Source organism: Mizuhopecten yessoensis, unplaced genomic scaffold (assembly GCF_002113885.1).
Source record: "Mizuhopecten yessoensis strain PY_sf001 unplaced genomic scaffold, ASM211388v2 scaffold2213, whole genome shotgun sequence".
Taxonomy (NCBI): Eukaryota; Metazoa; Mollusca; class Bivalvia; order Pectinida; family Pectinidae; genus Mizuhopecten; species Mizuhopecten yessoensis.
Window position 1 is genome coordinate 365,274 of NW_018404434.1, and position 24,138 is coordinate 389,411.

Sequence of the window (24,138 nt, forward strand, 5' to 3'; positions counted from 1 at the left end):
TGAAAATACCAAAAACAAATTTATCAGATAAAATGACAAATAATAAGAGTGAAAAAGATTTTTAAAATTCTTTTAGCAATGGTGACATTTCAAGTATGAAATGTGTATAGAAATAAATTTTAAGTCATTATTGGGACAAACACAACTAATCAAAATTGTGTTTTTTTTGTAATAACCACCTTGACCTCTGATAGACCACACCCAAAATCAATAGGGTTTAGACAATCCACAAGTTTGAACTTTGTATGATCGTTCGTTCTGAAGCAATCATTTTAACAAGCAAAATGAAATTTTTAACAATGCTGACCTTGACCTCTGGTGCACCATGCCTTATCAAAATACGGTTCTGTGTATTTACTATAGCAACTCACACACCAAACTTGAACGTTATATGATCACATCCGGAAAAAACCAGATTTTCTTGTTTAGCAACGGTGACCTTGACCTTGACCAAAGTCAACAGAATTCTTTGTTGTCTCTTAAGCAGCCAAACCCAAAATTTATCATCAGGATGATTCCAACTAAGCAGATTTTTTTTTTTGCAATTATGATCTTGAACTCTGGTACACCACGCTAAAAAATAAAAAGTGTTCTTTGTAATACCAAGAGCCATCTATCCACCGTATTTGAACTTTGTTTGATCACCCTTTCCCCAAGATATCTTCCCGACAAGCAGAATTATAATATTCCTAGGGTAATCCTCATAGCAAGTTTGGACAGTGTATGATCATTCTTTCTCAATGTATTTATTCCAACAAAACTACTCAAGGATAATTCTCAAGTTTAAATTTTATATGATCAATCGTTCTGAAGTAATCGTCTGGACAGACGGACCAAAATACACACCGAGAGACTGTCATACCCCCTCGATATTTTTCGGGGTGGGTGTGTGTGTAAAACATCGATTTGATTCGATACCGTAACAAATAAGGTATGCATTATATAAACAAGCATAAAGCAATGAGTTGTTTCAATAAATTGTATACAATATGATTATTGCAGAATTACCTCTTTCTTCTTTTATAGGGTTACAGATGATAAAGTAGACGACCAGTAAGAGGCACTGAAGTGCTTGCAATAAAATAAATTACCCATACTACTTTCGTTGTTGTGGTCTTTATGTTCCTCCTCTCTGCTGTTGATCCAAGTACAGAAATCGATAACGCCCGTGCTGCCATCTTTGCATCGCAGGATGTTTTTTTCTGGAAGGACTATATCGTTCAAGCATTGAAGGAAGTCCTCTGCATGGTATCTCCCAAGGAGCCAAAGCAAACCGAACATCTGATAGGTACAGACCATGCTGTATTCGGAGAGGAAAGGGGAGGCAAAAAACATTTGTCTCGATGGGTCTCTGTCCTTGAAAGTTGATCGGAACTGCAAATAGAAACAGTCGAACTTTACATTAATTTTGTTATATAAGGACTTGACAAAAACCCCATTGTTATAGCATAAAGTTTATTTTAAATCTCGATCGAAACATCTATGCTAACCTTAAGACATGTCTTTCCTTTCCAAATTGTCTGCTTTGTCCATTCAAAAGGATTTTGTCAATTTCCTTCCAAAGAGTGGGTGCAAATTTGAGCCTTCTGGTGGTTATCATCAATAAGTTTCAGTTTTTCTTTACATATTCCTTCGGATAATGCAATTATGATATGACAGGAAATTAAGGTCAGCTTGGAGATCAGTTGAGATATAAGGGAGTTAAGTAGAGGGCCAAATTCGCAATTGGTCTCATTTTGACAAAATAACGTGTATTTTTTTTTAATGTTTCCCCAAAATGGTGATGTATTTAGTAACACTACACGTGCAATTAATAAAATTAAACGAAAAAAGTAGCCAAAAGTTGATAGGTAGGTCACGGTCAACAATTCCTCCTATTTTGCGACTTAAGACATACGAGATCCCTACAATTATCTTATTTAAACTGTATTTCTAAATATTTTTACCAAATCACAAGAAATGGAGGTAATGTTAACGACTGAATAATCCCGTTGTAAGTATAATGTGATCGGTCATATAATGTGTTTGGTGCTTTCGGCAGCATGTTATGTTAGTGAGTGAGCACTCATATATCGGCACCAGACCATACTCTGTCTCCAACATACTTACACATAAGCAAGAATATATTAACACATGATGGCATGTTTCTAAATAACGTTAACTGTCAATTAGATCTTAACCGATTTAAACCTTAACCATAACCAAACTGTCTTGATAAAAAGGCGGAAATACTCTAAAATTTTACTAAGTCCTTTGTTAGCACTGTCGCTAAATCTATTTTGCTTATAGGATTTTTGTCTTTTAATTCTCACAGATTACAGAACACAGGGGTCCAAACCCATGGTTTACATAAAGTCGTAAACCTCAAACTGATATTTTGGGCCCCGCACCTGTGTACCCAGAGGGGCAACACCCACTGCTTATATAAAATTTAGTCTCCTTGGCCCAAGGATGCTCCAGACCAAATTGGGATACAAATCCCGTTTTCCCTACAGTAGAAGGTTTTAAAGGTTTACCTCTACTTCCCTTATTCGGCCCACCCCTCTGACTCCAGGGGGTCCACACTCACCGTTCATACACAATTGAGTCCCTTTGGCCCAAGGATGCTCTAGACTAAAATCCGTTTATTCCTACGGTAGAAGAAGGAATGTGAAGGATTTTAAAGGAGTGCCCTTGTCCTAAGGATGATCCGGACCAAATTTAGTCAAAATCTACCGGGCTGTTCAGGACAAGTAGCGTTTTACAGTAAAATTGACGGACGACGGACGCCGCGCCATGGCATCAGCTCACCGGTCCTTCGAAAGAAAATAAAGATTTGTAACCTGTGTAGAAGGAAAGTAAACCGTTCTTGTAGATAAATCAACTCTCTCCATGTTGACAATGCAGACTGTTTCCTCGTGACATGAGCCTTTACGAACGATGATAACTATAACGAAATAGAAATGTAACGTTATGGCATGGAAGTACATACTATAGTTTCATTGTCATTACTCATACATAAAACAGAACATTTAATACAAAAATACAATAATGCTGAATGAAAAAAAAAAGGTTTGAATGCATTTTAATTATTCACCAACTCACACTCTCTGTAAAACTTAGGACTTACCATTGGGTTGATGTGAGCTAGGTTGCGACAGAGAAACATCTATTCCATCCATTTTTCTTATGTATTCACACAAAACATTGTCATTCCGTGGATCGACACATTCGGTTGGAGTCCGATTAGACTCATTTCTCTCTTCCAAATCAAATCCAGATTGTAGAAGGAACGACGTGGTTCTCTTCATTCCAAGCGATACGGCGGTGTGCAAGGGAAAGGCGTGTCCAAATTCGGCGATACCTTCTTTTGACGTTGCTGCTAACGCATGCAACAACCGAATGTTTCCATGTTTCGTTGCATGTCGTACGGAAATTTCTTCGAACGACTGAAGAAAACACGATAAAAAGCTTAATCATACATCTCCAGTCCAAATCAGTTCCCTACGACAAAAATATCGCTAATTATTGTAATTTAGACTTCGTTATTAATCGATGACGCATGATACATTTTATAAATGTAATAATTTGATAATGAACTGTGAAGGGATGTAGCTTTGACAAAAATCCCATTATGTTATCTGATACATACTATACATGCTTGAATTCATTTTGATATTTTCTATTTGTTAATTATGATGCAATGAAATGCTACTGAAGACAAAGAGTTCGTTCTACCGTTGTCCACGCCTTTTTTAAAACAATAATTAATTGCCAAATGTATTTGCCCCCTCTGGTTGATATTCCCTATCTCACCCCAAGAGGTTGCAAAAAGTTATATTATTCCCGAATCAGTTCGGTTTTCTATGTTTCATATCAAAATTATAAACCGAACGTATCATATGTATCGTTATTGTATACAGCAAGCAAATATTGCTTCCGTGATATTGATGTTAAACACGTACTAAAATATCTCCCTTGCTTGAAATCCAAATTACTTTATTTATTACAGACTCCAAGTTTAAAACTTGTTTTATGTGTCCGTCCATTTGTTTCATTTTTTGAATTCAGATCTTGTTCATATGTAGTTTGAAGTTGTGATATATATATATATTTCAATTATGCCTAACGTTTTAACAGAATTGTGAAACCAAATTTACTTTTAATCACCATTAAAAATATAATTTTCAACTTACATCTGGAACTTTGCTTTTGCTGGATGATTCAGTCGTTCCTTAATACAAAATATTTGAAACAATAAGAGAAATCAGTTTTTTTTTAATTTGACAGAACATATAAGATATCTGCATGCTTTTTCATAAACCTTAATTTGATCTGTAAAGTTTCTTTTAAGCCCACCATCATCAGACGTCAGATTGTCCTGCGTCGGAGGATTTCCTTCGGTTCGTCGACTTTTTGTTTTTAATTTTAAATAATAACAATAATAATTCGAGGTTCTTATATAACGCTTTATCACACCCTAGTTCGTAGGTCGTCTCAAAGCGGTTCGCAAATTATTATCCGTGGATTGTAGGGCCTTTGCAACCAGTCAATATCTTTCTTAACTCCATGGGGAGCAATCAGCCTGTGCTTCCATTTCGGCAGTCGCAGCTAGCATTCTACAATTCTAGCACTGCCCAACCATGTACTCATTTACGGCTTAGTAGACTGGAACAAGCGGAGAAAAGTATCTTGCTCAAAGATACAACACAGTGCCGTGCCGTGCCGTGACTCGAACCCGCAACCCTTCGGTCACGAGCCCGGCAAATGACAAGTGGTTATTTTGAATAAGTTTGTTAAGGCTTTTCTCACAAAGCACGTGAGGGTATTTTTCAAATAGAAGTGCATAATTGTTTTAGACTAATTGGGAAATAGGCTTTGACTGGTTAAGTGTTTTCTTTTACATATGCCTAAATTAGTAATTATGTTAAAAGCGAACGCTCTTGCGTGACCTTCATAGGTAACACGTACACGTACACGTAAAAGACACCCCGGTCAAAATCTACCATGAAATCACATAGACCTAGCTAGACTATTTACTTGCATAATTTTCGAAATCGCGCGTGCACAAATTCCGTTTATGGAAGCCGCCATTTTGCATCCACTGGATATATATTAATTTCCAATAAATTTAATTAATACAATACAGAAACAACTGTCTCAGATAAAGTTTCTTTTATTGTTCAATTTTAACGATTTATATGACATAACTCCGATAACTGGCCCATTTCTAACGATCGAGACCAAACCCAGCACATAACAGATAAAATCTGAGTACAACGTCATAAGTCAATATGACGTCATAATCGACATTTCCCGCGTATATATTTTATACTAATGATAATTGGTGTGGTCCAGTAAGACGGAGTATGTTATATGAAATACATGCAGTTTATTTTACACAGTCAAATAGGAAAATTCACAATCATTAAATTTTTAATCAAATTCAGTATAAGCCGATAAAGTACTAAAAATAACAACACCATTATCGTAGAAAAATATCATATTGTTTGTGTGTAAAAAAATCGGTTTTTTAGTCCATGTAAACGAACAACATTACGCACAATGCATGTATATGTCAGGAGAAGTGTTGAAGGTTTGTTTTGTTTTGTTTGTTTCATTTTTGTTGAGTCTACAAACTCGGGTTCGATTTTGCAATCCCGGGATTATCATGAAAAGCCAAATTGACCTATATCGTATATATACTGTACTAAACGATATTTTGCATATCGTAGAATATCGGACAATTTGGTAAAACAAACTTCATTTACCAAATACAATATTCACATGCATGCATATCATTTTAATTCCTGGCGAAGAGGGTTGTAGATAACAAAATGTCATCACAACAATCGACTCAAATAATGGAAATAGCGCATTGCAATGTGCATATGGTGATGACGTCATTTTTATTAACTTTTCAACGTACTTTGCGTCAGGAAAGTTTTGGCTAAAACAGGGACCCATTGTTTTTTCTGAAAAAATCACAAATAATAAATTAACACTTTTTTGTTAATACCGATATTCGATAACATTAAAAAGTGGCACCATAATATAAGGTTCTGTGTAATGCTTTGAACAAGATCGTTTGTATGTGTATCTAGTCATAGTAAAGGAGGTAAAGGATGTATATATCCAATTTCTGCATTTTCATTTTTCATTTTTGATTCTGCAACTTTACTTTATTATATTGTCATTTGATGAATAAGAAGAGGAACTCGACTTGGTCGATGAGAAAGCTCAATTGATAGAGCGTCCGTCTAGAATTCGGAGGGTCCTGGATTCGAACCCCGGTCTGGCCGTGCATTTGTTTGCTCACCTGTTGCAGTAGTGCCTGTGGCCAACCCTTATGTCAAGCATTTGTTGTATGCTTGACAAGGGGATACCCGTACCTGGGTTGTAAATAGTTGTGTCTTTGGGGATGAAGACTTAGAAAAAGGAGGAAGGAATGTAGCGGACCTTGATTGTAAATAGTTGTGTTTTCGGGGGCGAAGACTTAGAATAAGGAGGAAGGAATGTAGTGGATCTTGACTGGGTCAATCGTCGACGACCAGATACACAAATGTAGCTCAATTGGTAAAGCGTCCGTCTAGAGTTCGGAGTGTCCCGGGTTCAAACCCCGTTCTTTTTTTCTTTCCCGTTACATTGGTATACATAATTAAATCGGCTAACATCATCTTTAACATTATATACCGTAATATACCGTAACAAATATAGTCATTGCATAGGGGCACATGTACATGTCTATTCCATTGAAGTATATAATGTACCAGCGACTTTCAAAACAAAGTTGAACCTATGGGTGCGATGCGATATCGTCTAAAATAGTAATGCTTACTCTTACACTATTACCAATTGGTTACCCTATTTGTTCCAATGAATTACAATGTATACAGTATTTTTTTATTAAGCGTTCGCCTCTAGATACCACCTATTTCATATTAAAAGGGTAAAATGACAACCTAACTTTAAGTGTTAAGAATGACGTCAGATAGCAATATACGATTTTCATTAACAAATACCTCAAGATATATTTACAGTTTACAAGCTAGGGAAATAAAAGAGAAAAAAAAAACTTGCAGAGCACAAATAAAGATCTTACGATGGTGGGTGCAAAGATCCCTGATCTTTACTTAAAAACAAATCTTCTGACAATATTTTACATATGTATATAATTGAACTGATTTGTCATTTTACTTTATCTATTAAACCTTTTTAATGTGGCAGAAAAAGTGAACGATCTTCCGGTCTTTGTGATTGGTCCTTGTCATGTTTTCTTCCTTATTTCCCTCTGTCTATCTGTGTCATCATGATATATACTGTAGGTGTTTAACAGCACCAACATATAATATACTATTTAGGAAAAATGCGAACTGGGTTTCGATCAAGCACTTGAAAAAATCGAATTTGACCGTAGCAATACCGATGTATTACCAGAGTTTCCGTTGCGATACCGTTGTTCTACCGATGTAAGAGCCGATGTGCTACCGAATACCATTTTTCTGTCATTAGTACATCGGCGGCGCATCAGTTATACTTCAGTGGTATTTGATAGTACTAAGGTATCACATCCGTACCAGTACGGTACACATTCAGGCCACCGGAGAGCCGCCGATCCATTACGGGGCACTACCGATGCTCTACCGACATTAACGAAGCCATACCGGAGTACTGCCGTTGCCGATCACTTTCACTCACTCCTTTTATTATCTACCACATTCAACAAAAGTTAATACATAATCGATAGGAATGCAGTCATAAATATCAATATCATGTTAAGGTTATCATCATCATCATCATCATCATCATCATCATCATTTTCATCAGAAGAAGAAGAAAATGAAGAACTTTCGGGAAACTCTATAACTTAAAGCTGTACAAACCTGCGCTGTGAAGCTGCTTACCCCTGTCGCTTTTGTCCCCTGAAGGTTGATTTGTTAAATCCCTCCTTGTCATTTCCTTCCTAGCTCTACGGCGTTTGAGTGACCCTTTCGTCACTTTCTCATCAGTTTGATGCAAGTCGCCATCTTGAAATAAATGATATAGAAGGAATATTAAAATAATTGCATATTTCTGTTAATGATAAGAAATTTTACAAAAGAAACAGCCATCCGATACAACAGCCAAGTTTGCCTTTTCACATTTGACAGCAGACATTTGACAGTGGACAGCTAGACGTGTAGTACGGGGAATTTCAATAATCGATACGCACTAGAATGTATTTAAATAATTTTACTAAAATCTTTATTATTCTTACTCTAATATCTATATATGTAAGTTAGAATAATATCGATTTGGATAAAATTTTCTATACCTGAATAATCATTTTTGTGAATATCCGTCATCGACCGTTTTGAGTACATTATTTGAAGTTAATTTTAATTTCTAAAGTATGTAAATATTTCATTGTATTTCAGTTGTTACCACGCTAGTCCACATTTTGTCGTTTTGACGACTATCTGGAATATTTCATCTTTAGACTCTTGACCCATTTTTTGGGTAGGAATATAGATTACGTATTTGACGTATTTCGTGTAAAATTCTGTGTTGGACACAAGAATAAATGAAAAACTCTTTTAAATACACAGTTAAACAAACACTATTTACAAAACGAAAAGCGGAGGTCATAGTAGTGTTTTCAGTTACATTATCCAATTACATACCAAATATAAGCAGAATACACCTACAAACCAAACATAAGCAAAATCTTTTTTTTTTTNGAGAGAAAGTTTCAAATTGAACATATATTTGTTACACTCAGATTCTGCCTTGAAGAGCAGAGATATACTTTTGTTCGATTATATATGCTGCTGTGTATATTACAACTGGAGTACCAATACATACCTATATAGCAAAAAAGACATTTAATTTATTTTATACACATAACAGATAACTTTCATGCATCCATTCACACATTACAAAATACTTAATACTAGCATGTCTATAAGGTAATTAAGTTAGATTATTTGGAACCATTTGTTTTCAAACTTGTTGTAATCCATATTCTTTTTGTATATTACCTGTTCTATCCGAATGTAGTCTTCCAGGTCTTTTTTAAAGTAAGCAATATAAGGTCTACTAGTTTTTAGTTTTTGCTCATAAATGTGGTGCTTAGCAATCAGCAAAATACTGTTTAGAGCATTAATATCTTGTTTATGTGTTGCTTTTCCAAATATGACATCATTATTGTTCAGTTCTATGATTTTATTGGTTTTTGTGTACAGCCATTGCTTGAGATCATTCCAGAAACTAGCGACTACTCTACATTCATAAAATAAATGTATTATTGTTTCTCTGTTATTATTACAGAAGGAGCAAAGTGGAGAGTCTTTTATTTTTATCATGTGGAGATATTCATTTGTACTGATGATTCTATTTGTTATTCTGTACTGGAGCCATCTAAGTTTTATGTGTTTAGTATTTTTTTAAATAGACATATTTACTTTCCTCCACTGAAAGTCATTCATTATTGAATCTAGGTCTTCAGCCCATTTCAGTTGATATTTTGTATTAACTTTCAATTCTTTGACCAATAAATTATTAATTGATATACCCCTCATTTTGTTTGTTATGATGTTGTAAATAAACTTTGGGCAGTGAGGCAGAACTATAGTGGACGCTCTGACATGTATTATATTCCATGCTGAAATAATTGCATTTCTTAACCCATAGAACATAGTTAGTTGCGGATGAAAGTTATATTTTTCGCAAAACCCCTCGTAAGATGTAATGAGTTCACCTCGGTCATTCAATATATCATAGACAAAACGTATGCCCATTTTTTCCCACTGTTTAATATAGACAGTTCTATTGTCTATTTTTATTTTATTATTGAACCATAAATGTTGATAAATAAATTCCTCTTCTCCGACAACACCAGAACAAAAATATAGATCTTCTAGAACTTCTTTCCAGAATAGGTTTTTAATACTATGCACTTTCTTCTTTAGAAATTCCTTACCTCTATTGACAATCACTTTCTTGCTATCACCTATTACCTCTTCAAAAATTAAGGTCCAGGAGTCATTTGACTTGAAAAGTCTTTGTATCCAAGTCAGTTTCATCGACTTGATGAAGTATTCTATATTGAACATTTTTATTCTGCCCTCTTCATAGGACTTTGATATTTGGTTCCTAGATACCCGATCATTTTTATTATTCCATATATTATAAAACTGAAGAACATTTGTTCAATCTGTTTTATCACTAGTATATTAGGTTTTGGTATACTTGTAAATAAATGAATTATTTTTGGCATAACTATGCTTTTTATCACTGTTATTTTACCCATTGTACTAATTAAACTTTTAGACCATACATGTAATAGAGCCTTCATTTCTTTGATTTTACTTTCATAGTTTAGTTCGGTTATTTGGTCTAGATCTACGCTCATTTTAATACCTAAAAACACGAAGGGTTCTTCTGACCAAACAAGTTTCTTCTCTGTGCATATTCTGTCTTTACTATGAGATTTGCTGCCAATCCATATACATTTCGTCTTGTCAATATTAGGCATTACACCCGAGTATTTTGCATACTGATCTAGTAGATTAAGTGTAGTTCTGAGAGATTTTGCCGTTCCATCTATAGTGATACCTGTATCATCAGCATATTGTGAAAGTTTTATTTCACGATTTTTTATTTTGATTCCCTTTATATCATTATTGTTTCTAATCAGGATACCTAAAATCTCGACGCACAGTATAAACAAGTATGGGGAGATTGGATCACCCTGTCTACAGCCCCGTTCTATAGGGAAGAATTTTGAAAAAATATCATATTGTATTACACACAGACTAGCATTTCTAGTTAAGGTTTGTATCATTTTTATGAAATATTCACCAAAATTGAAAAAAGTTAATACTTTGTTTATGAAACTCCATGCTATGGAGTCGAAAGCCTTCTCAAAATCTACTAATACTCACTGATGTCGCCCANTGAAACCGTCCGGGCCTGGGCTTTTTCCATTTTTGAGATTTTTTATTGACCTACCTACCTCTTCTAATGTAATTTCCTGGTCTAGCCTATTTTTAATTTCTTCGTTTACTTTGGGTATCTCATATCCATGTAATAGTTCATTTAAGTTAACATTTTCGATTTTGTCCTCACTACTTGCATAGAGTTTACTGTAAAATTCCTTTATTTCATTTAGTATATTTTCTTGTTCTATTATCTCCCTACCAGCATTATCTACAAGTCTTGTTGCATTCTCATTTACATATTTTCTCTTTTCCATATTGCAAAAGTATTTTGTGGGCTTTTCCCCTTCTTCAACCCATTGAGCTCTCGCTCTAGTAATTAGTCCTTTCATATACTCATTTCTCATATTTTCTTGATCATTTTTCAGTTCAGTTAAAATTTCTTCAAAAATAGTGTTCGACTTGTCACTCAACATTTCCTCAATGTTTTTTATTTGTCTGTCAATCCTGTCAACTTTTTCCTTATTTCTCTTCTTTTTATGGCCACTGTAGGTTATAGTAGCAGCCTGAATTTTCAATAAAATCATTTCCCAAAAAAGTTGGTTATTAATAACGGGCTAATAACTTCCAGGTTCTATGTTTTCTATTTCCTCCATATTATATATAGGTAGAGCATATTCAAGTTTAGTCTCTCTTATACATTTCTTAACTTTATCTACATATATCTTATCAAAGAGAAGTGCATTGTTAAACTTCCAGAAACCCTTTCCTTTTCTAAAATTTGTAAGTCTCAGTTTTAGTTTAACCATAGAATGGTCTGTTCTATACCCCGGCAATATTTCAGTTTTTTCATATTTGTCATTAGTTCCTCGGAGATCAGAAAAAAATCAAGTCTTGCTTTTTTAACTGGATTTTTTTTAAACCAAGTATATTTTTTAACTGTAGGGTTATGGGTTCTCCACGGATCCTCAAGGTTAAATTCCTCTATGATATTTAGTAATTCCTCTCTTGCTTTAGGGTTGTTTCTTGTATTATAATTATAGTTATCCAAATTAAAATCCTGTACCATATTTAAATCCCCGCAGATGATGAAAAATTCTTCTTCCTCTTCAGCTAAACTTTCTTTAAGTTTTTTGTAAAATTCTGGATTATCCTTATTTGGACCATAGATGTTTACTAAAATTACCTTAATTTTGTTTTCAATTTCAATGTTCAATATTATATAATTTCCTTCCTGATCTGTACTTGTCTTATTAACTTTACAGTCATAATTGTTGTTCAGGAGGATACATACCCCTCTAGAGTCTCCTCTACCATGACTAAAGTAACATTGGTCAAATCCCCATTGAGCTTTAATCATATTTTCATCGGCCTCAACAAAATGAGTGTCCTGTAAACAGTAAATTGTATATTGTTTTTGTCTTAAATAATTAAAGACATCTTTTCTTTTACAACTGTCTCTGAGACCTCTGCAGTTGAGACTCACTATGTTAATACCGTCTGCCATCTGATATCAGTAAAGCTAATTTTAAAGGTTCCATACTTGAGGTTATTTTGTATTTATATTGCAAGTTTATATATTTATAAATGTAACTTTCACTCATCACATATACAGACAAAAAACTACATATACACATACATAGGGAAAAAAGTTCCAGTTCTCGGAGTTGTCAACATTATGAGGTATCTCCCTCACTAATGCCAAACAACCAACAGAAAAAGAAAAAAAAAATACACAAAAATAATAAGAACCCACACACGGTTACAACCTCCAATAATATCTTAATCTCGACCAATCAGAAGCCAGGCTACAATTACTATTTTGCCGAATTAGTTGATTTTTACTAGAAGAGAGTGTTAGTTTAAAATTTCTTTTATTTCCTTCCGTTACAATCTACAAATACAGGAAAGGTCAAAGCCAAATATGTTCAAACAAATTGTGGACGTTCGATCGGATTATGTATGGGTTACACGCCGAGAAATACCAATATTAATGTGAAGTTCCATCATAATGATCATAAAATGAAAAATTGAGGAACGTTATAACTTGAAGCTGAACAAACCCGAGCTGTGAAACTGATGTCCCCTGTCGCTTTTGTCCCCTAAAGGTTGATTTGATGCATCCCTCCCCGTCATTTGCTTCCTAGCTCTCCGGCGTCCAGGTTTCCCTTTCTTCACTTTCTCGTCAGTTTGATGCAAATCACCATCTTGAATTAAATGATGTAAAACGAATATTTGAACAATCACCTATTTCTGTTAATTAAAAAANTTAAATAAAAAAAAAAAAAAAAAAAAAGTTATTTGTTTGAGGAAATTTTACACATTATACTTTTGAAACAAAAGAAAACAACCATCCGATACAACAGCCAAATTTGCCTTTCTTCGCCAACTTCAGATAGATGGGTATCTCTATCTTCATATTAACTAAATATTTAGCTATCGGGAGAAAAAAAGGCATCACATATTGAACATACTTTTTTCCTTATCATACAAATAAGTAATTTCTAAAAAATATCTCTTTGAAGGTTCGATGTGTATTAAAAGTTGCACTTTTCTTTATAACTTTTTTGATACAGTAACGGGGATATCATTTGCAATATACAATATATATGTCATTTTTAATATTTAAATATGCATAGCGCTGTGAGTCCTAGTATTCGTACTGTATTGTCAATGTGCTGTGTATGTTCGTGTACCTGTACTGTCCTTGTCACGTGATGTATGTTCCTTGTTGTATGCATGTACCTTGTACGTGTAAGATAAGAGTGTGTATGAAAGTGCCTCGTTTTGGTTTATTTGGTCGGTGTCTTTGTGTAAGTTTGGCGCGTAAGTCATTCATAATATACATTTGACAGCAGACATTTGACAGTGGACAGCTGGGCGAGTAGTACGGGGAATTTCAATAATCGGTACGCACTAGAATGTATTTAAATAATTAAACTATAAGCATTATTATTCTCACTCTAATATCTATATATGTAAGTTAGAATAATATCGATTTGGATAAAAATTTCTATACCTGAATTATCATTTGTGTGAATATCCGTCATCGACCGTTTTGAGTACATTATTTGAAGTTGGTTTTTGATATCTGAAGTATGTAAATATTTCATTGTATTTCAGTTGTTACCATGCTAGTCCACAGTTTGTCGTACTGACAACTATCTGGAAGATTTCATCTTTAGACCCTTAACCCATTTTTGGGGTAGGTATATAGGTTATGTTTTTGACTTATTTCGTGTAAAGTTCTGTGTTGGACACGTATAAATGATTTACTAAGTATTGAATAAATGTAATGTTTTTGGTATCTTTAAAATGAAATGCATAAAGTCATTGAAAAATTATGTTTATATTTATCTAATTTAGATAAATGTAAAGCATATGTATTGTCCATATATGTTCTAATACTTTTTAACTAGACTTAAATTGGTTTGCATTGTTTCACTGTAGGGTCTTGAATATCCTGAATATAACGCATGTAAATATATTCAAGGAATTATGACTTGAAGATATGCAATAAATGTCCATCAAGAACGAACCCGTGTTTGTTACAATACTAGTTATACAATGTCTCTATTCCATGATGTTATGAAAGTGAAGCATTGAGGTTCCATGAAAATTTATATACGTTTGTTGTGAACATCAACCACGATGTCATATGTATTGAACCACTAAGGATAGTTACCTTTAAAAGAGTATTCAGTGGATACAACGTAATCTATGTCTCGTGCTACAAAAGGTCAAAAGAAAAACTCTTTGAAATGCACAGTTAAACAAACACTATTTACAAAACGAAAAGTAGAGGTCATAGTAGTGTTTTCATTTAAATCATCCAATAACATACCAAATATAAGCAGAATACACCTACAAACCAAACATAAGAAAAATCAAATAATACCTTAATCTCGACCAATCAGAAGCCAGGCTTCAGTTACTATTTTGCCGAATGGATTGATTTTTAATAGAAGAGAGTGTTAGATTAAACATTCTTTCATTTCCATCCATTACAACCTACAAAATACAGGAAAAGTCAAAGCCAAATATGTCGAAACAAATTGTAGACGTTCGATCGGCATAGCCTCAGATTTTACCCTAATTTATGATACCCTCGGGAGGAATTCTTTATCCACCTCCGGTACATATGAACGAGTGTTATAATACTGAAATTATCAGTCAAAAGCTTTTGTGAGAAAAAAACCCACATATTGAACATTCTATACCTGTTCTTTTTCATTGCAATAAGTAATCCCAATGATGAAGATCATCGAGCGTTCATTGTTATTTAAAATTGCATTTATTCCCGAATAACTACATAGATACAAGTAATACAATGTCTGTATTCCATGATGTTAGGGATGTAAAACATTGGGGTTCCATACAATTGTAGGTCCGTTTGTTGTGAACATCAACGACTATGGCATATTTAATCCACCACTGACGATAGTTACCTTTCAAACGGTTTCTAGTGAGTACAAATCTCTCCATGACTCGTGCTACAAAAGGTTAAAAGAAACACTCAATTTAAATCGCACAGTTAAACAAACAATATTTACAAAACGAGAAACGGGGGTCACAGTGGTGTTTGCTGTGACATTATGCAATTAAATATCAAATAGAAGGTGACTACAACTACGTATTAAGTATAAGCAAAATCAAACACTATTTTAATCTCCACAAATCAGAAGCCAGGCTACATTTACTATTATGCCGAATGAGTTGATTTGTAACAGCAGAATGTGACTGTATAAAATCCAGTGTATTGATTTGTTATGATAATGTACAAATAAGAGGAAAAGTCAAATCCAAATATGACCAAGCAAATTTTTGACGTTCGATCGGGAAATGTTCCATCATTATCACAATCAGAATAATCTTTGGGGAACGTTATAACTCTAAGCTGAACAAACCCAAGCGGTGAAACTGATTTCTCATTTCCCTTTGATCCCCTGAAAGTTGTTCTGTTTCATCCCTCTCTAAACTGTGCTTCCCAGTTTTCCAATGTCTAGGTGTTATTTTCCTCTCCTCCTCATCAGTTTGATAGTAAACGTCATCTTGAATTATATTATGTACATGTCAAACAATTATTAAAACAATCGCGTATTTCTGTTTGTCATTAATAACTTAGATATGTTGTAATTTGTCCGAGGAAATGGTACAAAGTTTAATTTTCGAAACAAACGAAAACATATTATCCGATACAACGGCCAGATTTTCCTTTCTTTGCTGCCCTGGGGTACATGAATATCTTTATGATTAAGTTGATCAGACAAAAATGTTCATGGGAATTAATAAACAACACATATTGAACATACTATTTTTCCTTGTCATAAAAAGAGTAATCTCAATAATTAAAATCATCGAGGGTCCGTTGTTATTTAAAATTCATTAATTCCAGAAAAACTATATGGATTCTAATAATACAATGTCTCTATTCCATGATGTCAGGGACGTAAAACATTGGATTTCCATGTAAATTTATTTACGTTCGTTGTGAACATCAACCACGATACCATATATAATGAACCACTGACAATAGTTACCTTTAAAACACCTGTAAATCAATGCAAAGCCCTCCTTGTCTCGTGCTACAAAATATTAAAACTCTATATGAATCGCACAGTTTTGACAGACAATATTTACAAAACGAGAAATGGAAGTCACAGTTGTGTTTGGTGTGATCAAATTAATACCAAATATAAGCTAAATACACCTATGTACCAAGTATAAGCAAATTCAAACAATATCTTCATTTCGAACAATCGGAAGCCAGGCTACATTTCCTATATTGCTGAATGAGTTGATCTTTTAAAATAGCAGAGGGGTCAGTTTAAAATCCCTTTCAATTCCTTCCATTACAATCTACAAAATTCAGGATAAGTCAAAGCCAAATAAGTCCAATCAATTTTATGACGTTCGATCGGGAAATGTATGCGATATACGCCCAAAATTGGTAATACTCATGTGAAGTTCCAGCATTATCATCATCATCAGAAACTTTGGGGAACGTTATAACTTGAAGCTTAACAAACCTAAGCTATAAAACTGATGTCCCCTTTCACTTTGTTCCCTTAAATATTGTTTTGTTGCATCCATCTGTATAATGTGCTGTTCAGTTTTCCAATGTCTATGTGTCTTTTTCTTCTCTTCTTCATCAGTTTGATAGAAATCGTCATCTTGAATTATATGAAGTACATATCAAACAAATATTAAAACAATCGCGTAGTTTTGTTTGTGATTAATAACCAAGAAATGTTGTAATTTGTCCAAGGAAATTGCACATACTTTTATACTTTCAAACTTAAAAACGACAAAATTAGCCGGTACAACGGCAAAGTTTCCGTTTCTTTGCTGCCCTTGGATACATGGATATCTTTATGATTAATTTGTTTAGACAAAAGCTTTCTAGAGAATTAATAAACAACACATATTAAACATACGTTTTCCTTGTCATAAAATTAAGTTATCTCTATAATTCTAAAATTTCATTTATCCCCGAAAAGCTACATGGGTACTAGTAATACAAAATATCTACTTCATGATGTCAGGGAAGTAAAACATTGGGGTTCAATGACAATGTAAATTAATATCCGTTTGTTGTCAACATCATCCACGTCATTTATAATGAACCACTGAGGATATTTACCTTGAACAAAGCGTCCAGTAGATGCATAGTATTTCATTTCTCCTGCTACAATCGATAAAAAGTTAAACACCACTTAAAAAGCACAGTTCAACAAACTAAATTTTCGAACTGTTTGGAATTTCACACAAGTTGCAAGTTTCTGACAGGTAACTTGGTAACAACGTAATAAACAAGAGTTTACAAAGTTAATTCTACTCGATGTTCTAGGTACGTCTATCGGATGTAACAACAAGATGGTATTACAGTAATACTTAACCCAATTTATGATTACATATAACACATAGCTACACAACACTGATGTAGGTAGCAAATAACTTTGGATTAGTGTATATGTAACATAGAAATATATACACTAAACATAGAAATAAAGAATCAAGCGGGAAATCTAAAACTACATATATAATATTACCCATTATCAATAGCAATGCATAACATAAACGACCTATATATCATAGTATTATTCTGTACATGAATATATATTTGCTAAGGTAAGAACTGCAAAATAATTTGTTTTAAACTCTGAGTCCTCGACTTACTTTTTGAGATATTTGAGCTTTTCTTAAAGTTTCCCACAAAATATGAAAATTAAGTAAAAATATGTTTTCTATAATATTTACAAAATTTGAGGTACCAGCAAGTTGAATATTTTTAAACATTACGTGATGTACTATCGAAAGCAAAAAATAAACAAAAATATTTATATTTGCTATATTCATGCATTTTTCGTGGCAATCCATTCACTTCAAAATGCAATTTTAACAAATGTACGTCGAACAAACGCTTTAAAAAACAAGCTAAAACGTTATCAACACCCATGTCAATTTTATAAAACTTTTACAGAAGACAGCCAGGTATATATGCTTTTCGATAAGCATACAAAATAGTGGGGTCCACGATGAAAATTCCGCAATTTTGCTCACTTGAAGATAGAACTCTGTCCCCCACCCCATTTTGCCTTTCCATATTTCAATGCGTAAACGGCAAAATTATGTCATGTTATCATTCATATCATCAACAACTTTAATTATTTATCGTGTCCTCATACTAATAATTGGTAAACGTTAAAATTTAGTAGTATTAATGCTCGGAAAATAGATAAAAATCAATATTCTGAAGTTCCGATCCGTACTCCGGATCTGTTGACAGTCTCAGGGTCCGGTATTATAAACGACATTACATTTCCGTACACAATGCTAGCGCACCATTCCAAACGTGATGGGCTTGATTTCACGGATTTTTATTATCACATAAATGGCCTGTTATCCAGTAAATTCCCCGTGTAATATTTTTACATATGTCACTAGTGTAATATACCCTGTGCCGGTCATAAAACGATTGTGACGTTATAATATGGACAATGACGTGACGTCCTAAATTGTGAAGGGCGCAACAAAATGGCTGTCTCCGTTTGATTAAGCTTTCTACATTTTGGCTTTAAAACCTGTCAAAATGTAAGTTATGTGATAAAAGAATCTTCACTTTATATGAGCTTTTATGAAACTCGGCTCGAAGTTTAAATTTTTGCTAGCCAAGGCTCGCAAAAATAAAAACTCCCAAAACCCGTTACATAAAATCTCATATGAAATAAAAAATAATTTAGGATCCCATATGTATATTCTGTATATGCAGGTCGGTATATAAAATTAATATTTAGCAAATTTGTGTTACCATTATCGATTCCACGTCTAATTATTGCTATTTATGTATCGTAACAAAGGCAATAGAGCTCAAAACCTGGTACAGTGTCCCAGACTACGAGCGGAATATGTCGTTTTCGCGATACAAGTTTCCGGAACTTAACACCCTAGTGTCGCACATTACCTTGGTCATATGTCTTACACTATTTGTCTACACTCAGCATTTAAGACTTATGTCGTTAAAACTATGTTTTAATAGTTGATTTATTTACATGATTATTCCATGTATAAATAAAACAATACACCCGTTTACACATACACTGTATTTTCATACATTCGAGCACTTGTAAAATGTACCTTGTGATTACTAGTTTGGGTTACATATAACATTAAACGTTAATACGTTGTCTAACCGTCATCTTAACATACGGGCTGTTAAAGCAGTTCCAGCAGTATACCGGTAATTCACAACAGGTGAAAGTAGAACCTGAGGGCATCACAAGCTAATTATGAGACAGGAGAGTAAAAAAATAGAACATATTGCACCATTCTTCCTAAGATCCACCAGGGAATGGAAACAAACTATCAAAATCAGTACTTGAGGCATCAACATAGCAAAACCTCAAGGCAAGGTTGAATACCATCCCCATCTCTTAGACAGATGTCCTCAGTATACAAATGAACAGTGTACTTTTTAGATATAGGCCTACAGATATATCTGATTTTACCCTGTTTTAAATGGAAGCATCAAATTGTTTTGACATGCGGTGAGTCAATTACACTCAATACGAGATCGACTCGTACAAGGCAGTGGAAAATTCTAGTCCCCAGTGTGGGAATATTGACTGAGCGATAACAAATGGCAACAACATAAATCTGAACAACAGAAATGGGGTTTTTTTGTACGAGTTTTGTCCGATTACTAAATGTTGTTGCCAAGTCACCATAACCTTGTCGTTTTCTTGCAATGAGGTTAACAGTCTTACAAATAAATTATATTGAAAAGTGTCAGCACGCTGTACTGTTAGGGAACAGAACATACTGTATATGATTTATATAAAAAAAATCGATGAAATAATCGATCATTTTATGGTGGTTATGTATGCCAAAAATATATTAATCAGACAAAAAGCATATTAACATTGTTCAAATTCCTGGGCTTAGACATTCTTTAATGGTTAAAGCCATCCTGATTTCATCCCGTCTCTCATATCTTCCCCAAAATGGCATTTTAACTTAGAATAATACACACAGAGAAAATATTGTAATATGAGTTTTAGCATCGGTTTATGGTTTTTTTAACACGTGTTAAAAATAGGAAATATTATTCAATTTTGTTCATATACAAATATTTACAATTATACAAATCAGCTTTGAATGACGACTTTGGAGATTGATTATTATAATTGTGAATTCAATACTCATACAACATTTTGGTTAATTTAGTTATAATCTGTTGATATTAGTAACAATAATGTTTTATATCATTGATAATGGAACAAAAGCAAGTATCGTCACTTTGAGAGTGTTGTTAAACAAAAGGTTTATTACATTTCCCCAAAACAATTATTTGGATGCAACGTTTGAAACAAAACAAATAGACATATTGTACATAAATTGGCCTTACGAGTTGTTGATAATTATTTGTTTAAGTAGTTATCTAGACAAGAGTAATGGATACTTTAAACAGGATTAGCACAATTCACTTGTCGAATCGACAAGACATGTTTATACTTTATTTATGTTAAATTAGGCCATTTTTTTAAATAGTAAATAATAAATCCGACCAAATTAGAAAGAAAAAGTGTAAAATTTCTTTCATCGAAGGACAAAAATATAGTTCAAAATCGAGCAATTTATAATAAGGATATGAAATGAAGTCAACTATGAAGTAATACTAAATTACCAATAGCATGCTAGTATGATCGACTATGAAATTGGGTCAAATAAATGACATTCACCGTTAACCAAGGTCATTAAAATCAATTATTTCAAACATTTAAAACAAAATTTTGGCATCACGGAGAGGACCAGAGTCATGATTTTAGTTTGATAGCTTTATTTGGTAGGTCATAGGGCTTTAATTTGTTTAACAAACCTTTTGAGTCATTTTGGAACTAAAATGCAAGTCGCATGCTCAGATAAAGAGCTGTACGTTTGTTCAAATAATGTATAAAGCATTATGGCTCTGAATAACTAAATACCTCGGGTAATGACGTAAGTGATATCATGTAAATTGAAATTAAATACCTTCACCCATAATCAAGGTCACATGTGTCAAATATATTGAAACCTTTAAATGACATCTTTTTAATACTCTAAAAACCTAAGGTGACGACATTTGGCCACAAGCAAGCTGGGATGAACGGCGAACGAGTTTATTGAAATATATGACTTTCATAGCTTTTCAATGTCACCAGGGTAAAATGTGTTAAAATATTTAAACAGGTTTTATTTGTGAGAGTAAAGCATATTGAGCCTTTATTTTTAGTAAGTCCATTTAAACGTACAACGTTTTTGAACTCTATATAATAATACAAAATATTGATTATAATACCAATAACGTATATAAAAACAGCCTGAATGGCAAATGCCTTTACTCTTTTTAAATCCCTTTTGAATATATCCTCGGTCTATCGGTCGCAGTAAATTGAGACCATTTAAAGAACGGGATAATTTGTTATGACTCATACGTAATTGGATGACAACGTTATAAACAAGAACAGAGTTTACATAATTAATTTTATCCATATTGTTTACCTATATCGGTACATATAAATAAATTGTTGATCAAAGTTAAAAAACCGGAATTAACTTTCGATTAGTATATACGTAACAAGGAAATACATACAATGATCAATGAAATTGACAATATAACGGAAATCTCAACTAAAAATAACAGAATATTACCTATCATCAATTTGATTTCGAAACATATATGTTATTGGTATTATAATCATTATTTTGCATGCCAATATGTTGTTTGGTCTTTGTAAGAATCGCTACACAATTTGTTTAGAATTCTGTCTTGTTTCAAAAGTAGCGTTACAAACAAAGACTACAGATTTACAATGTGTTATTATATAAAGATTACTTTTTAACTAACGTACCTTCTTACTAGTGTCACATTTACTGGTCAGGGATAGCTGCTTGTGATCTTCCTATATCGTACTGCATACTGGCAGGTGTCCTGTCGTAAGCATTTGCGAGTGGTACTTCTTTAAACACCCTGGTTAATTGTAATTGATCTATTTATGGTACATTGTATAATATTGCGTGTGATTTGTGTAGCCGTTGTCTCCTTTACACTTTATGTATGGAATGATGCTTCTCATGCTTCCGAAGAAATCTGCAGTGCCATTCTTAAAAAATCACCCCACCTCGAATAGTTTGAATATGCATGTGCACATTGTTAAATATTGTATTGCACCTTTTAAATGTCTCATAATTTATTTTCTTGTGACCATTTCAAGTGTGCAGCACTTCTTGTCAAATCTGTTATTATTAAATTATATGATAAATTAACAAAGTATAAATTTTGTACATACAAGTTTATTATTATGTGTATAGGAATATTTGGACTTTATTTGGAGGAGGTGCATTTCGCCGCTTAAAATATACAGTAACATACATCCTTTCAATGTAGCCAGATTTTTACGCTTGACCATACTTGCATATACATGACTACAAAAATATATTTTATGATAAACTTTATTATTGCGTTTATACATTTTCGTTGCTGTACTTCAAATGACACGATTTCATATAAAACAATGCATTAATTACATTTTTATGATTAGATTCAGGAGGTACTTGGGAATGCAATCGAAGCTCTATGACACTTTACAAGAAAATCTGTCATTCCAAAAAAAATAAGTGATTTCCGTTATCATTCCGTTCGAGCACAGTTGTTCAAAGCATGGTAAGCATACAGAAAAATCACGCTGAACTTGAATTTAAAATGTTTTTTCTAAAACATTAAAATTCATACCGAAAATAACATTTATAAATATTAAAAAATATTTTTTGGAGATACATGTAAATCAATAATAAACAAAAATGAAACAATAGAAAGTGGATAGATGTTTCTATTAATCAGCGCATTTGGAAAATGTGTTAAACAGAAAATAGTTATAAGTGTATCGAAAATCCAGAAAGTTATCATGCAATTCTAAATACTTATAATTTCAGTGTATATACTATTTGTTGATGACCATGCTTAGAGGAAATATGAAATGAGCAAAACAAAAAAAGTATTTATCACATATCTGGTGAATCTTGTTATAGTAATACAAACAATTAATTTTCAGACCATGACATACAACGTTCTGTATTGCACATGTGCAATACGGAATGTTGTACTTGTATTTACCTACTAGCCGGAACTACTTTTTATGGGAATCCCCTTGTCATGGCGAACTGAAAGGTTCACGCTATTTGAAAAAAATATCAAAGTTTATAAAATCTTTGTATCGATCTCTACCAAATACGGAAGGTATGTGATAAAAGCAAGACCACACACTTGTGTTTTTCTAACGAATCAGAAAGCACACATTTATTTAGCGGACGTATATATTCACTCATGCTTTCTGATTCGTTAGAAAAACGCAAGTGTGTGGTCTTGTATACATATATTTGTTTTTTCCTTTTATCGTTTTTCATTATATATTAAATATTGCTAAAGATTAGTATACCTAATTACAAGTATATTTCAATAGTTATCATTATGCACTCAATAAGGAAATATTTGCTAAAAAGGTATTATTTTCTTATTACTATTATCAGGTGTTAAACAGCCTGAATGACAAATGCCTTTACTCTTTTTAAATCCCTTTTGAATATATCCTCGGTCTATCGGTCGCAGTAAATTGAGACGTGATAATTTGTTATGACTTTGTTATGACTCATACGTAATTGGATGACAACGTTATAAACAAGAACAGAGTTTACATAATTAATT

General features: G+C 33.2%; 1 protein-coding gene across 2 annotated transcripts in view; it reads right to left on the minus strand.

The window, feature by feature from the left end:
- Window positions 1-24,138, minus strand: part of LOC110445328 — a 36,260-nt gene that overhangs the window by 4,652 nt on the left and 7,470 nt on the right. Inside the window, exons 2-14 of one of the 2 annotated variants that reach the window (XM_021489880.1) lie at window positions 22,289-22,407; window positions 17,542-17,586; window positions 16,928-17,071; window positions 16,439-16,483; window positions 15,806-15,949; window positions 15,347-15,391; window positions 14,584-14,628; window positions 12,962-13,105; window positions 7,884-8,006; window positions 4,176-4,213; window positions 3,110-3,428; window positions 2,823-2,926; window positions 1,092-1,374 (exon numbers count right to left, since the gene is read on the minus strand). In XM_021489880.1, the coding sequence (XP_021345555.1) occupies window positions 1,092-1,374; window positions 2,823-2,926; window positions 3,110-3,428; window positions 4,176-4,213; window positions 7,884-8,006; window positions 12,962-13,105; window positions 14,584-14,628; window positions 15,347-15,391; window positions 15,806-15,949; window positions 16,439-16,483; window positions 16,928-17,071; window positions 17,542-17,578 (1,471 nt within the window). In that variant the 5' untranslated portion in view covers window positions 17,579-17,586; window positions 22,289-22,407. Of the gene's footprint in view, window positions 1-1,091; window positions 1,375-2,822; window positions 2,927-3,109; window positions 3,429-4,175; window positions 4,214-7,862; window positions 8,007-12,961; window positions 13,106-14,583; window positions 14,629-15,346; window positions 15,392-15,805; window positions 15,950-16,438; window positions 16,484-16,927; window positions 17,072-17,541; window positions 17,587-22,288; window positions 22,408-24,138 lie in introns of both variants that reach the window. The other variant, XM_021489879.1, reaches the window with a different exon arrangement.